General features: G+C 37.9%; 1 protein-coding gene across 3 annotated transcripts in view; it reads left to right on the top strand.

Annotated features, from left to right (window-relative positions):
• Window positions 1-16,993, top strand: part of AASS (aminoadipate-semialdehyde synthase) — a 59,920-nt gene that overhangs the window by 5,828 nt on the left and 37,099 nt on the right. For 2 of the 3 annotated variants that reach the window (XM_040472123.1, XM_040472126.1), the window contains exons 2-10: window positions 1,853-2,077; window positions 6,231-6,407; window positions 9,089-9,173; window positions 12,212-12,279; window positions 12,388-12,534; window positions 13,469-13,547; window positions 13,675-13,802; window positions 15,192-15,340; window positions 16,747-16,869. In XM_040472123.1, the coding sequence (XP_040328057.1) occupies window positions 1,868-2,077; window positions 6,231-6,407; window positions 9,089-9,173; window positions 12,212-12,279; window positions 12,388-12,534; window positions 13,469-13,547; window positions 13,675-13,802; window positions 15,192-15,340; window positions 16,747-16,869 (1,166 nt within the window). In that variant the 5' untranslated portion in view covers window positions 1,853-1,867. The remainder of the gene's footprint in view (window positions 1-1,852; window positions 2,078-6,230; window positions 6,408-9,088; window positions 9,174-12,211; window positions 12,280-12,387; window positions 12,535-13,468; window positions 13,548-13,674; window positions 13,803-15,191; window positions 15,341-16,746; window positions 16,870-16,993) is intronic. The other variant, XM_040472124.1, reaches the window with a different exon arrangement.

The following is a 16,993-nucleotide window of genomic DNA, read 5'->3' on the forward strand; positions in this document are numbered from 1 at the left end:
TCATAAAATTCAATAACAATGAATTACTGCAAAAATGATCATGTGATATAAATATTTACAAGTGCTTACTTCCTATTTCTACATAGCTCATACAGGACCTGTAAAAAGCAGTTCACTGACCTACAACAGGCTCCAAACACACTTTAAGTAGCACTAGTTTAAGGATTGGTCAGCGATAAAACTCGAAAGAGGTTGGAGCTGGATTGTCAAGAATCCTGCACATGATTATAGGATTCCAACCTTTATGCCATCAAAATTGGCACAAATTATCTTCCTGTACTTGCATTTTAGGTTAACATGCTTAAAACTTTTGTGCTGGACACATGGTTGATTAAACGTATATAGTAAAACCTTGGATTGCGAGTAACTTGTTCTGCGAGTGTTCCACAAGACGAGCAAACATTTCTAATACATTCTAACTTGATAAAAGAGTGATGTTTTGCAATATGAGTAGTATGCGGTACCGAATGCCACATGATCACAACTCTCTCTCTCTCTCTCTCTCTCTCTCTCTCGCTGCGGGGTTGTGGGTGATCGCCCCCCTCCCCCCATGCTCGAATGCTCAGTCTCAGGTCACGGTGTTTGGCAAAAATCAGTGATTTTCCAGAACATTGGAAGGTGCCCACAACTGGCACTAGTGTAGTTTTGTCACTTCAAAGCACCTATAGGCAGTCGTTTGCTTTTCCATACAAGAGTAAGCTTGGAAGTGCTTTGCTCCATTCTAGGTCAGGCTGCCTGCAGATAAAGACCCTTTCCTTTGCTGCCTTATTGCCAGTTATATTAAATACAGTATATGACAAGAGTTTATTAATACTGTACTGTAGTCAATATCCGTGTGAGCTTATACAATAGCCCCCATGCAGAAAAAGTTGAAAAGAAAGGCAATAAGAAGGAGATGATTACGGTGGACGTTAAGAAGGAAATCATCGCGAAGTGTGAATGAGGTATGCAAGTGGCTGAAATTGCAAGATTTTATAAATCTAACATCTGCATCTCACCTGCAGAGGACGAAGAGAAAAAGGCAGAGGAATCGGTCACTTCAAGTGAGATTAGGGAGATGTGTAAAATGTGGGAAACAGTGCAAAACTTTGTAGGAAAGAACCGCTCCCATAAGGCTGTAGCAGTGAGAGCTATGCACCTGTTTAACAAAGCAATGTCCCATTTCCGCGAAATCCTCAAAAGAGGGCAAAAGCAAGTGTCATTGGATAGGTTCCTCATTAAAGCTGCATGTAAAGAAAAAGATTCCATTGAGCTAACAGATAGCAGGGATTCCCTTAGTGATAGTGAAAGTTGTCCTACACAGTAACCCTCCTCTCTCGTCTCCCTCACACCAGATGCGAAAGTTTTCAAAGGTAAGTGCAGGTTAATTTGTTTATTTTTCTTTATATTTTGTATTTTCCTTATTATTTTGTACTATATTACAGTATTGTAATCATTTTTTAATGAGTGTTTTTGGATTGTGGAGCAAATCATCTGAGGTGCCTTTATTTTTTATGGGGAAATTTGCTTTGATATACACGTGCTTTGGATTATAAGCACGTTTCTGAAACGAATTCTGCTCTCCGGCCAAGGTTTTACTGTGTATAAAGAACGGTTTTGGCTTAGCAGATACTGGTTAGTGTCCCATAATTTGCTCAGTACTTTCTTATTTTGGAAATAAATAAAGTCACTGGTGGAAATTTGGGTTTGTTGAGTAAAGGAGCACTTTTTATCATCTAGGGTTCTCCTCCTCTCTCTTGTATCTGTTCCATCTGAGTTGGTTGGATTTTACAGCAGATTTCTCAGGAGACCAGAACTGATCTGTGAGCCCTCCTGCCTTTTATTGCGCTATTCTCTTATGGTATCTTTTCAGTCACCAGGTTTCAAGATGCTACGAGTACAAAGGACCAAACTGGGCAGGCTGGGGCTCAGCGTGTACAAAGGGCTTCACCACAAGGCTGTGATGGCCCTGAGGCGGGAGGATGTGAACGCCTGGGAGCGGAGGGCACCCCTGGCCCCCCGGCACATCAAAGGGATCACCAACCTGGGGTACAAAGTCTTAATACAGCCTTCCAATCGGCGGGCCATTCACGACAAGGTAAACATTTCTAATTTTTTCAATGAAGGAGCATCAGAGTAAAAATAAAATGTTTGCTAGTGTCATGTAAATGCCACATGACAGTATTCCTTTCTCTTTCAGAATTTTTCCTTGGGTCCAGTATTCAGTCAATAAGTATTATTTTCACTCCATTGCATGCTTTCTCCAGCTGAGGGGTGGAGGGATTGCCTTTCGAAGGAGGTGGTGTCCTATAGTCATGTCTCCAGGTGTGACTCTAGTTCTGGGACTGGGGAGACTAAGGTCAATAAAAAACTGCCTTGCCTAGGAATAAATCACTTTCCTACATAACCATCATACCTAAGAAATTAATAATTCCATAATATCATTTCACATAGCCCATCTCAAATTCCCCATTGTCTCAATGGTCTTCACGATTTTTTAAAATTTTTATTAAAAATTCTTTTATTACATTTCTTTATTTTTGAGAGGCAGAGAGAGACAGAGCGCCAGCGGGGGAGGGGCAGAGAGAGAGGGAGACACAGAATCCAAAGCAGGCTCCATCCAGGCTCTGAGCTGTCAGCAGAGAGCCCGATGTGGGGCTGGACCTCAGGAACCAGGAGATCATGACCTGAGCCCAAGTCAGACGCTCAAGCGACTGAGCCACCCAGGCACCCCTATTTTTTTTTAATTTTAATTGAGGCTTAATTAAGGTTCATTGCATTCATTGTTATGTCTCTTTTAGTTCTTTTAATCTAGAACAGCACACCTGTTTGATTTGTGGTATGGACTCTTTTTGAAGAGTCCAGGCTAGTTGACTTGTAGAATCATCTGCTTCTGGTTGTAATTAGTCTTGTTTTTATTCTGGTGTTTACATTCAGGTTAAACACTTTTGATATAAATGTGATATAAGTGATCTATGTTCTTCCCATTGGATCACATCAGAGACACAATATATCAGGTTGTCCCAAGGTTAGAAATTTGTGGTCACTTGGCGGAGGTGGTTACCACCAGACCTCTCCATTGTATAAGTACCTTTTTCCCTTTGTAATTACTGAGTCATCTGTGGGATGATATTTTGAGCTCGGTGAATCTCCTGCTTGTGTCTCAACCACCTTTTGCTAAAGATGTTAGTTAGCATCCATTGATAATCTTTGCCTGAATCATTTTTTCCCTTGGAAGCTTGCAAAATGATGATTTTCTAATTTTATCACTCTTCTAAGTTATTTGCTGATATTCTTCTGCAGAAAACAGATTTCCTTTAGTTTTTCCTTTCTCTTTCGCTCTTTCGAGTATCGTTATGGATGTATGAGCCTTTTCCCTTGCTGACAATCTAGTAACCATTTTCTTAAATGTCCAAATTATCCCAAATTTGAGATAGAGGGTCTCTCTAAGGGTGCTCCTATGTCTTTGGACATGAATCCATTTATTTTTGAGCTTTCTTGTTTCCTGCAGCAACATATGGTCTTAGCCTCACCTTGTGCTTTTTTGCCCCACACCTGGGATTAGCCATTTCATCAGGGAACCCTGATTTCTTTTAGTATATAGAAACCAAGATCTGATATCTCGTGTTAGGTGTGCTTATTTTTACCGGGATAGTGTCGTTCTTAGCCCCTTTAGTGGACAAACTAAGAAATGCACAGATTACACATACCCATACACATATATATACATATAACATACATATAATACATACATACATATATAATATACATATACATATATTATTTAATCATGAGTTAATGCTGGTATTTCCATTAAAAATTTTAACAGTGCAGGTTTTTCTTACCTTTAAAATTTTATATTTGTATGTTTTCTCCAGCAGTGAACATTTTAATTCTTTATAACATTAATGCATGTTTTTTGCTCTATCCTATATTATACATAAAATAGTTTTGGAATCACAATACTAATATTACAACTAAGGATAAACCTATTAATACTAGGGGAGTAGATCTTAACAGTTCTCATCACAAGAAAAAAATTCTGTAACTATGCATAGTGATGGATGTTAACAAGACTTATTGTGCTGATCATTTTGCAATACATAAAAATATCGATTATTATGTTATACACTTGAAACTAATATAATGTTGTATGTCACTTCTACCTCAATAAAAAAAATAAACCTATTAAATGGAGTTTAATTTTTTTAGTTGAAAATTATTTTTTGTTTTAGAATATATCTCACAACAAATATTCAGAGTGTTGTATTCAAGTTATATGAATTATACAATGTGTAGTTACACCATCGTTGTGATATACAGCTGGATTTATTTGTGTTTTTTCTATACATTTTAACAGTTGCTTTAATATCCTTTTTGATTTAATTATATTCTTAAAATAAGTGAAACATTTACAAGTTTCAAAGGTGAAAATGATGTACAGTGATATGCTGCAGAGAAGTCTTCCTCTTATCTTAATCCCTTAGATCCTCTTCCCACCCACTGCATAGGTTAGTATTGTCATTTCTCATCTTTTATTTCTATATTTCTGTCTGCAAAAATGTGCGTGCGTGCATGTGTGTGTATTCTTATATAGAAGGTTGTATACTATACATACTGTATTGCACCTTATTTGTTTAGTCGACAACATACCCTGACACTCACTCCATGTCTGTTCATAGAGATCTACTTCATTCTGTTTAACGGCTGTGCTATAATTATTCTGTTGTAATTACTCCATGATTTTTTTGTGATTTATTTAACCAGTCTGCTATAAATGGGTAAATAGATTATTTTCAAAGAAACAAGGTATGAATTATATGTTCATTCTTGTAGTGTCTTTCTTATAGCTTCCTTTGAAGTAGATTCCTAACTAGATTCATCTTCCTTTTATTCAACGGCCACTTTTGATGCTCTTTTAATTCTGCCTGGATCATGCTGCTCCTTTTGTTTAGAAATCTGAAATGACTGTCTATTGCCTCCATGTACTAGCTATTCAATCTCAGTTGAATGTATAAACCTCAGGTTTCCCATTGATAAAATGGCCACAATAATAGCACCCATCTCATGGGAGTTTTATGAAAATTAAATGAGATAATTCATGAAAAGAACTCAGTTAAAGCATGTACTAATTTATTAATAAATGATGATGATTTTTTTATCCCATAAAGATCATATTCACCATGATAATACTTAGTTTACTTTTCCAAATTGATTTACCCACTATGCCCTTAATATCTCCTTATTTTCCAGGCTGCAAATTTGTATGTATTCCTTCAGTGCCTCTTACTGATATTACCATGTTGCATTTCCCACCTCCATCTTTCCAAATCCTACCTAGGCTTCAAGATTACTTTAAGTTTGCATATTTCCTTGGTAGTCTTACCCAGGAATTATCTCAGTATTCATTAAACTACTGTATCACTTAGGTTCTGCTGTGCACAATTCTTTTGAATTTGGTCTCATTTACTGTGCTCCTGACTTCTTTTTACTATGTTTTGTTAGTGCCTTTACAGGAGGGGTGTTGTCTGCCTTTTTGTGTATCTTATCATCTCATCTGTAGCACAGTCCACTGGACAGAATAGGGCAGTAATAAATACTAACTGAACCAAAAAAAAAAAAAAAAAAAAAGAAAGAAAGAAAGGAAAGGAAATATTGCAGATACATGTCTTTCTTTTAAAAATACCTGAGTAAGGGGTGCCTGGGTGGCTCAGTTGGTTAAATTTCCAACTCTCCATTTTGACTTAGGTCATGATCTCACAGCCATGACGTCCATGCCCAGTGTGGAGCCTGCTTAAGATTCTCTGTCTCTCCCTCTGTCCCCACCAACACTGCTCAGGCTGTCTCTCAAAAAACAAAACAAAACAAAAACAAACAAAAAAACCTGAGTAATAAATTACTATTTTGCATGTAGTGTTTCAGTGCATTGTTGATATCAATTATACATTTCACAAGTATTTTTAAATCATGTGTGTTAGTGGTTATGATTAAACTATTAATGGGACTTAAATAAGAATAGGTGGTAAATTTTCTAATTGGTTTTTTTTTTTTGCTACAAAAGTCAAGAGTATTAAATTGATCTTTAGCCAGAAAGTAAAAATATTAGAAGCAGTTGTTCTGTTATTTGTTCCAATGCATACAGAGTCTATGCCTTCAAAAGATTGTGCCTTTAATTGCTACACTTACTTATTAAAGAAAATGTGAATACAAAAAATCAGGGAAATAACTTTTAACCAAAACTGCATTCCCAGGAATATGTTAAAGCTGGTGGCATTCTTCAGGAAGATATTTCTGAAGCTTGTCTAATTTTGGGAGTTAAAAGACCCCCGGAGGAAAAATTAATGTCTAAGAAGACTTATGCATTCTTCTCCCACACAATAAAGGCTCAGGAGGCCAACATGGGCTTGTTGGATGAGATTCTAAGAAAGGTAATTAGTGACCAGTAATCATAAATGTTAACACAGAAACAATATTTCTTTTTACTTTTAAATGTCAAGTGGGGTTTTAGTTTTCTTTCAGCATCTAGAGAATACATCATGTTATTCACCTCAGTAGGAAAGGTGGTCTATGAGTTAGTGCTAGAATGGCTCTGCTTCTTTTAGGGCTCCTCTGCTGTGCAAGTTTGGAATTTGTAATAAGAGAAACCAAACATATTTCATTCTTTTTGTATTTTCAAGCAGAAAGAATGATAGAACTGTTCCCCCCGAACGATTAGCAGTCTATAAGGCCAATTGGTCAGATATTACCAAGTAGAATTTTATTGCTGAAAAGAGCCTCAGGAATCATATAATCCACTTCTGTCATTTTTCAGATGGAGCCCCGAGAGGCAAAGTGACTCAACTGAGGTTGCACAGCTCTGTAGGGCCAAACCTGGATTGGGGATTACTTTTACATTTATTAACATTCGTATAGGAAAAAAAATCAATTTTTGAGATACAAATACTATGGAAAAACTATCAGGTGTTTAAAATATAGAGTATTCATTCAACAAATATTTGCTTAGTGTCTGCAATGTGTCTGATACTGTTCACTGCAATGGCAATAAAGTAACTGTCTTTATAGAGCTTACATTCTAGGGGGAGGAGACAGATGATACATACATAAATAAGACATCTCATCTGTCACTTGGAGATATGTGTGATGGAGATAAATATGATACAGAAGGAGAAAAGGGGTGCTGGGCACCGCAGGTGGTGATAGTTTAAATCGGATGATCAGGGAAAGCCTCACTGCAAATTTGGCATTGAGCAAAAATTTGAAGGAGGTGAAGGATTAAGTCTTATCCATTGGAGAAGAGACTTCCAAGCAGAAAGCAGAGTAGTGCAAAGTCCTGAGGGTCTGGTTGAGCCGAGGGTTAGAGTAAATCATGCTCTGAAGTTCTTATTCAGCTTGCTGTGTGGATAATATCGGAGGTGGAAGGAGAAAATTGGCAAGATTGTTAGTCTAGATTAGTATGGGTGCCAGGTTACAAAAGACAGTGGCTCACATGAGGGAGGTGGAAATGGAGGTAGTGATACACAGATCAGTATTCGGTGTATTTTAGAGATCAGATCCTGCAGAAGTTACTGGTGAAATGAATGTGCAGTATGAGAGAAAGTGGCACTGGAGAGGAGTCCAAGGTTTTGGCCTGAGCAGTTTGAAGGTTGCCACAGACTGAGACGATGCTAGTGCAAGAGGAAGCAGGCTTGGGTGGGAGGATCAGGAGTTGAGTTCAGGGCCCCTTGAGTCCAATTTGTCCCTTAGACATTTAAGGAGATTTTAGATTTTAGACATTCAATTTTAAGGAGATACTGAGACGGCTGTTGGTACGAGTTTGTAGCTCAGGAGGGTGGCTCCTCCTGAGACACATTTTGTGGTCAGAGACTTGATGGCATCTAAGAACATGAGACTGGATGAGGGTAGGTAGTGAGTGTGGGTAGAGAAGGCCAATGTCCGGGTCCTGGGGTAAGGATGTTAGAGCATTAGAAACGAGACTGGAATCTGCGAAAACAGTAAAAGCCATAGAGGAAATGTGTTTCGTAAAGGCCTATGGCATACATTCCTACTAACTTCAAATATGCTAGACCTCGGCTAGTGAATTGCCAGTGGTTCTGAAGAACGAGTTCAAAAAAGTGATTAATGGAAATAATATTATAAGAGGAAGGTTTCACTTAAGTAGGTAAACTCCTTAAAAAGTACTTCAGAAATTTTGTTGTTATATGAACTTTTGTTCATTACAAGAGAATTAATAGAAGCAGAATAGGCATGGCTGCTTTTTGGCAACATTTTGTAACCAATTACTTAGAGTTGGATGAATCTTAAACATTCTGAAATTCAGGCACTTGGTAAAAATCATAAGGTATTTAAGGAAATATAATGGCTGTTTAAAGCATTCTATAATTACAGTGTGTCAATAGCTTTTAACCATGAATTGATAGGACATTCCTGAGAGGAAAGGTTCCCAAAGACAGGGAAGAATGTGGTTTTAGTGAAGCTGAGAAAGTGAAAAGCAGGCTGTATGTACTACTACTTTGTGAATAAAGCTTATTTGTAAAAGGATGGGGAGAGAGAAAAGAGGGAAGGAGGAAGGAAGGTAGAGAGAGAAAGAATGAGAGATTTGTGTGTACGGACTTGAGAGGGGTTGTTGTTATTTTTTTAGGTAGGAAGGAGCAGTGTACACAGGGATGATGCAGGAAGAGAAAGTTCAAGAGTGGTCTGGGAGGACACGGGAAAAGCTGGGATCCAGTTCGCAGAGATTAGCCTTAGGAGGGACTTGTTTTCTTTGAGGCTAGAAGGATGGATATGGGGATGAATGGGGCTATAGATATATTCGTGGATGCTGCTGGCCTAGGAGAGGAATTGATGCCTTTCCTGTTTCATTAACTACCATCAAGGAGCACTAGGCACTCTGCTAGGACCATTCTTTCATCTCAAATCATAAACCTATTATTGGTTTGTGACCCAGTATTTTCTAAATAGTTCATGGTGCACCTAATGGTAACTTATAAAGTCTAGTGAAGACATATTTTATAAGAGGAAGAAATGTGAAAATTTACTTGCTCGTATATGTGCTTACTCATTGATATGAAGCTGGATGGGTCTGAGTCAAAATCTTTTATTCTTTCTCCAGGAAATCCGACTGATCGATTATGAGAAAATGGTAGATCATAGAGGAATACGGGTAGTGGCATTTGGACAGTGGGCAGGTGTAGCAGGTAGGTATGCCAGGGTTTTACATCACTCACTTTCTGAATTTGCCTGGGGTGTAACTAGGTGTTTTCCTTTTTTCTGTGGCAAGGGCATGAAAGTGTTCATTTTCACCCACTAAAAATAAACATGGGTGTGTGCCTAAGGGTGATGAATATTAGGGGAATAAAATAAGAAGGTAAATCATTAAATACCTTCATTACAAAAGTTAAAAAAGAAAAATCAGGGAAAAGGAGAACAACTATGAATAGGGTCTGGCTTTTCCAGTAGTTCTGTCTGGAAGACTAGGAGAGGTCAGTTTGGTGATGAGAAATTATGGAGAGGAATAAAGGGGGGAAGGAAGGGAAAAGATACAGGGGTAGGAACAAGAGAGGACCAGTTTAGAAAGAATAAGAGCTGTAGTTTGGGGGAAACTACACTTGACTTTTGTTCCATTAGTACTTTGAACCTTCTTTAGTTGAGAAAACATCACCTTATGTTATAACCATGCATCGGATTAGACTACTTGAAGGTCTGTACTTGTTAAGACAAGCAGACAGAAAAGTTGTGGGGATATAGGACAGGAAGACACCATCAGCCACCCTAACCTAATTGACAGTTATTGAGTACTCACCCAGTTGGCCCATATGCTGGGTCACAAAACAATTCTAAATAAACATAAAATGTTTGAAATCATCAAGTATGTGCTCTGACTATAATAAAGTCGATTTTGAAATAATAATAGAAAGATATTTAGAAAATTTCTAGATATTTGGAAGATAAGCAATATATTTTTGAATAACCCATAAGTCAAGAAGGAATCACAGAAAAATTAGAAAATATTTTGAGGGCGCCTGGGTGGCTTGGTCGGTTAAGCGTCCGACTTCGGCTCAGGTCATGATCTCACGGTCCGTGAGTTCGAGCCCCGCGTCGGGCTCTGTGCTGACAGCTCAGAGCCTGGAGCCTGTTTCGGATTCTGTGTCTCCCTCTCTCTCTGCTCCTCCCCTGTTCATGCTCTGTCTCTCTCTGTCTCGAAAATAAATAAATGTTAAAAAAAAATTAAAAAAAAAAAAAGAAAATGTTTTGAATTGAATGAAAATTTAAAACAGCATACCAAAATTGATGAGGTGCAAATAAAATGATGCTTATAAGGAAACTTTTAGCATTTGGTGCTTTTATTAGAAAAGAAGAAAGTCCAAATTAGTGATCTAAACTTCCATCTTACAAAGCAAGAAAATGAAGAAGTAATTAAACCCAAAGCAAATACAAGGAAAAGAATAATAAAGATAAGAGGGGAAATCAGTGAAATCTAAAGCTAGTTATTTTTAAGCAAATCAATAAAATTGTTAGGCCTCCAGTTAGACTGATTAAAAAAAATAGAGAAAGAGAGTGAAGCCACAATTTACCAGTATTAGGAATACAGGAGGGGTCATCACTATACATCCTATAGACATTAAAAGGGTAAGAAAATATTATGAATAGGCCAATTAATTTGACAATGTTGGTCAAATAGACAAATCCCTGAAGGACAGAAATTACCAAATCCAACTCAAGAAGAAATAAAAAACTTGAATATCAATGTACAAAAGAAATTCTAATCATAGGCATTTATCAAGAGAAATGAATAATTTTTTTTGTAAATACTTATTTCTAGTAGCTTCGTTCATAATAGCCTAGAGACAATCCAAATGTCCATCAGCAAAGGAATGGTTATATAAATTGTGATATATCCATAAAATAGAAAACTCCTTCATCAATAAAAATAAGTCAACTACTAATACACTCAATTATGTATGAATCTGAAAAACATTATGCTGAGTCAAAGCAGACACAAAAAAGAGTATATACTTATAATTTCATTTATATGAAACTGTAGAAGTAACTATTCTCTACAGAGAGAAATGAGGTGAGTGGTTTTCTGGGGCAAAGGGTTGGAGAGGACTGAATGGGGTGTTGGAAATATTCTATATCTTGATTAGGTCAGTGATAATATGGGCGTGTACATATGTTCACAGTTATCAAATGATACATTTTAAATTGGTGTGTTTTATTGAATATAAATTACTCTTTTAAAAGTTGACTTAAGAAAAAAGATCAAAGAACATTTCAAAGAGATACAGAGAGGGCAAGTTATGTTCCTAAAAAGAAGGGGAGAATGGATGATGAGGTCTTTGCTATGGGTATGCTGAGTTTTCGTTGTTTGAATCCAAATTGAAAAATCCATGAGGTAGTTGATTAGTTCTTGAAGCGAAATGTCTGTGTTAGAGATACAGACTTGGGGTCAGCAGCATACAGAGTACTTGAAATTTAGGACTGGATGAGACTAGCTAAGGAAAAAAATGTAGAGATTGAAGAGAATAAGGCCCTGGACAGAATCCTGAGGCTGATTAGGGTATAAAGAAAGGGCAGGGGACACTAGTTTAAAAGAAATGGGCAGGGGAAGAGGCACCTACAGATGTGGGAGGAAAGTTTTCAAGTCAGAGATGCTAAGGGAAGAGAGGGTTCTAATAAAGAGGGATTCCATGTTGCCAAATATCTCTGACAAGTAAGTCAAGATCTGACAATTGTCCACTGAGTTTAATTAACTATTTAGGTCACTAAAATTGCTGACAGCGGTCACAGGTAGGGCCAATGGTGACCTCGTTTTGCTTGTTCATTAGTTTTGGTTCAAGAGGAATGTAAGTGTCTTTAAATGTTGATAAGAGTGAACTAATAAGGAGGGATAGTGAAAGAAATAGTAATTCAAGAGTGAATTCCTTAGACAAGGAATGGGAAGAGATGGGATCTGGAGCAAAGGTGGAGAGACTAACCTTAGAGAAGAAGACGGACACTCTTTCCATTTTGGCAGATTGAAAGTGGAAGGGATAGATAGAGATGCAGCTGAGTTAGTACTTTTGATGGCCGCAAGTTGAGAGGATGGATAAGGTGATCACCGGGGCCCCTTCCAAATCTGAGATGCTGTGGTCTGTGCTTCCTCAGAGCACCGAGCAGGTTGGAGAATGGTCAGAGAAAACAGCTTCAGCTCCTCCCGACTAATGGTTTTTCTGTTGGTCTGATTCTGCAATAGGGATGATCAACATTTTACATGGAATGGGGTTAAGGCTCCTTGCTTTGGGACATCACACACCTTTTATGGTGAGATGTGTATTTTGTTTATCATTTTGAAAATACATATCACACTTTAAGAACAGGTAAATGTCTCAGGATGTAGACTAATTTGAATTCGTGTGTGCTTGCTTTCAGCACATTGGCATGGCTCATAACTACAGGAACAGCAGTCAGGCTGTGCAAGCCATCCGCGATGCCGGCTATGAAATATCTCTGGGTTTGATGCCAAAGTCGATAGGGCCCTTGACATTTGTGTTCACAGGGACTGGTAATGTATCTAAGGTAACTTCACAGATACTTCTAAGAATATCTGCTTTCTGTAAAGCAGTCAAAACTCTGAGACTAACCCAAAGGATGTGAGGATTTCAGGGATATTTTAGAGCCCTGCTTTTTGGATGAGTGGGCATTCTGTTTTTGGTACTTTTCTTACCTATGTACTTTTCCCACAGTAAGAGAGCAGTGATGGTCCAAACTCATTTTCTTTGCTCTTGGTTGACTCCAAGCTGTCAGGGGTTTTGAATGCTTTTTCTTTTTAAAGGGATAAGTCATTGTTAACGGTATAAAGGTCTGTTCTTAGAGAGGTCTGTTTTACCTTCGTCACTGTGTTGTCCAAAAGTTTGGAATTGACCACAGGATGTAAACTCTTTTAAATGACTTGGGGTTTTGCCAGTAAGATTTTAGAAAGCCTAATTTAGGATTGTAATTCATACTTTCTTCCGCTTGGGGTGGTTTTGAGAAGGCACTTGTGATCCCCCAGAGAAACTTGTAATTGTAAAAGAGATCTTTCAATGAAAATATTTTACAAACAGGACATCACTATTTGTATTATACTGTGAGATAGCCATATAATTTTTTTTCCATAGGAAATATAATTCCCTCACTTGAAATAATTCTGCAGTGGAGCAAACATAAATAGGAATATTTTGTTATATTTTCATTTCTAAGCACCCTTGTGTCTCCTCTGGGTAACTTAAATAAAAAAAAGTAAAAGTAAAGCTCCTTCCAATTAATGCTGTTTCATTAATAAAATAAATAAAAACTGGTCTGTAGGCTGTGTGCCAGAAGCTTACCTGTACTTCTGGGTTGCAATCCTCGCTGTAGGGCAGGACAAGTGGAGCTGTGTAATTGTGGGGAAAGCGAATTGGAATCCTTGTGGGAAACCATGTTGGCTTTTGTCCTATTGATTTTTAGATTTGTACTCATGCATTATTTATAGGGAGCCCAAGAAATCTTCAATGAGTTACCTTGTGAATATGTGGAGCCACACGAATTAAAAGAAGTTTCCCAAAATGGAGGTAAGGGGGAGGAGGATGACTGCATGTATCTTTTACTGTTTTTAACAGTTTCTGTGTTATCATATTTTATCACCATAAACCTTTATCATTTGTCACCTACTTTACTCATTTCTTTCTCTTCTGCAAGACCTGAGAAAAGTCTATGGGACGGTGTTAAGTCGCCATCATCATCTTGTCAGGAAAACAGATGGTGTGTATGATCCTGTAGAGTATGACAAATATCCTGAGCGCTACATAAGTCGTTTTAATACTGATGTGAGTATCACACTCTGCTTCTGAGTTGGTTGCTCATAACACACTATTGTTAGGTTGTTTTCAAGGAGAAAAATTATGAATGTATATATTGTTTTTCAGTTCCCCATAATGACTCGTGAGTCCTTTGGGTTGGCCTTAGGGGTTGTTGGCTTTTATTGATGTTTGGAGTGGCCTTTGCTTAAGTGGTTTTGCTGGATATGTTCTTTGCTTCGCTGTCTCTGTTTCTACTTCAGGTCTGCATGTGCCCAATAACTAAACCATTTCCCATGGGGTGTTGTTTTCTGTGTTTATCTTGGACTAGTTAGTACTGTTGGCAAAACACAACGTCTATGAGGTTTCATCTCAACCTAGGTTTATCCCACCTATTGTCACAAATTGCACTCATAACCCCAGCCAGCTATCTTGAGGCATGGCATTGGTTACAGGGGACTAGGGTGAAACAGCTACGTAAGCAAAGACCCATTCCCACTGTACAAAAAGTTACGTACAATTCAAAACCTTCTGATGGAGACACGCTGGCCTCATCTTCTAAGAAGAACAATGTATTTGTGTGTTCTGTACTCAGTGGTCATGCAAAGTCCTCCTCAAAATAAACCAAAAAACCAAAAAAATAAACCAAACAAAAAGTGCATTTACTGTGAAAAGAAATGTTTTAAATAACTTTAAGTATGTTTGAGTAACAAGATTCTAGATTCTGGTATGAAATTTAGCTGTTCTAGCATATAGAGCATGCTATAGAGAAGAACTCTTAACCTGTAGCTTGAGAATGCCTGAGATTTTTGAGAAACAAAAATTATGAAACTAGTTTCAGACTGAAAAATTAAAAATCTAGTAAATTTACATCCCTCCTCTTTTCCCCAATCACAGAAGTGTTGGTGATTGGACGCATCCTAAAACTTATAATGACCTAGTTACCATGTATGTATGCATGTAGTACCTTCGTCCATGGAGCTTACAAATGTTATCTGATTTAATCTTTACAGCATTCCTTTGAGGAATGGGGTACGTATTATCCCCATCTGGCAGGTAAGGAAAATAGAGCCTAGAGAAGTTGAGGTAGTATGATGTAGATCACAATCCTGGTGGTTGAGCTGGAAATAGAGTATTAGGTCGCTTGATTCTGTCCTTTCCTTTTTCTTGGCCATGCATTACATTAGAGAACAGAAATATTAATGCATTTATGTTCACGTATTTCTCTATCATGGAATAATTTTGGGTGGGTATTTATTGTCTTCACCTCACAAAGCTACCAACGACCTGGCAAATAACAAAGTCAATTAGAAGTAACATTAAATTATTTCTCATGAACTTTACTGATAGTTCTCTTTCAGCCTACTTCGTTGAAATTCGCTATTGCCTATCTTGTTGAACTTGGCACTTGCTTTACAGATTGCACCCTATACAACTTGTTTAATTAATGGAATCTACTGGGAACAAAACACCCCTCGATTACTAACTCGCCAAGATGTCCAGAGCCTCTTGGTTCCGGGCAAGTCCTCGGTTGCTGGTGTGGAAGGCTGCCCCGCATTACCACACAAGTAAGGACTTCCCTTCAGTAATGATGGCAGTTTGTAGCAGCTGGACCCACTAGTTACGGTATCATTATAGGAGATTCATGTATCACCAGACTTGACTATTAATGACTAGTTGTCTGCTTTATCTTACTTGATCTCTTGGCAGCATTTGACAGTTAACCTTCCTTCCCTCTTGAAACTCTCTTCCCTTAACTCCATACGAAGCTCAAAAGTAACCTCAGAAAGATCTGCGTCCCCAGCCCCGTCTCTCTCTAGTCTGTTACTTTTTTTTTCTCTGAAACTCACGATCATTTATTTTCCTGTGTTTATGATTTTTCTCCCTCCTATTAAAATTTAATCTCCTTAAGGATAGCGGCCCTATTTATCTTGGCTTCAAGTACCCAGTACGTTGCCTGACATGTAATTTGCATTCAAATAATTATTAAATGTTGAGTATATAATTAACCAATAAATATTTGTGAATGCTTCATCTGCCTTGCACTCTGCTAAGCTAAAGGACAGAGAAAATATATGATTGCTACCCTCAGGCATGTAGCTGGCAAGAAGTAAATGTGAAGAGAATGCTAGGAACAATAAATAGCACAAGAATTGAGAAGAAACTGGGAACACTGGGCTCAGCAAGGCTTGAAAGGGAGGACTGAGGGGAAAGAGAATTTCAAGTGATAGGATTGGTGCCTGATAAATACGGAACCATCAAAGCACAATTTAAGGCACAGCGAGTTAAGACATTAGCTCTAGTGCAGGGTTTATAAAGGCAAGTGGTAGTTGGAGACTGGGCAGGGAATTTTTGGTCAACCACTAAAGGATTTCAAAAGCTGGGCTGAGGCTTTTGTTCTTAATTCTAGAGGTTTCCCTGTATTAACATGGAAAATTCCGTAGTAGCTCTATAAGCACAGACTCATCCCCACTGTACCAAAAGTTACCTACAATTCCAAACCTTCCGAGGGGGCACACTGACTTCACCTTATATGAAGAACAATGTATCTGTGTGTTCTGTAATCATTGGTCATGCAAAGTCCCCCTCAGAACAAACCTTGTGCCACTAAGCAGGGTGCAGACAGTGTCATCAAATATTCATAAGTTATTTAGAGCTGCCTAAATAGGTTAACTTTAACTAGGCTGTTTGCTGTGATTTCTCTAGGGAAGGGGTTTTCCACTTTGATTTTTTCTCCTCCCCCTCTTTTTCTCCTTATTTTTGTGTGTGGAGACTAAAACTCATCTTGGGAAGACTGTCTGTATCCTAGAAGGATACAGTGTCCTGAACAGTGAAGTGTAGGGAAAAAAGCTGAAGAACCCAGGAAATATGTGGCATCCACACTGAAAGTTGTTCCAAGCACCTTTCACTTCTATTCATTTTTCATCTTGTTGAGAATTCCACACTTTCATCTGAGTGTTGATGTTATTTTCAGACTTGTGGCAATATGTGACATTTCAGCTGACACAGGAGGATCTATAGAGTTTATGACTGAATGTACGACGATAGAACATCCCTTTTGTATGTATGATGCAGACCAGCATATTATTCATGACAGGTAAGTTTGCTGGGGCTGCAGATGATAAGAGACACATAATAATACATCACTTACTTACCTTGGTATAGTAGTTTAAAGTATTCAGTATTTTACATTTTTATGAAGGCTATGCAAATACCAGAGA

The sequence above is a fragment of the Herpailurus yagouaroundi genome, unplaced genomic scaffold (assembly GCF_014898765.1).
Source record: "Herpailurus yagouaroundi ecotype Mexico unplaced genomic scaffold, PumYag 100, whole genome shotgun sequence".
Classification (NCBI taxonomy): domain Eukaryota; kingdom Metazoa; phylum Chordata; class Mammalia; order Carnivora; family Felidae; genus Herpailurus; species Herpailurus yagouaroundi.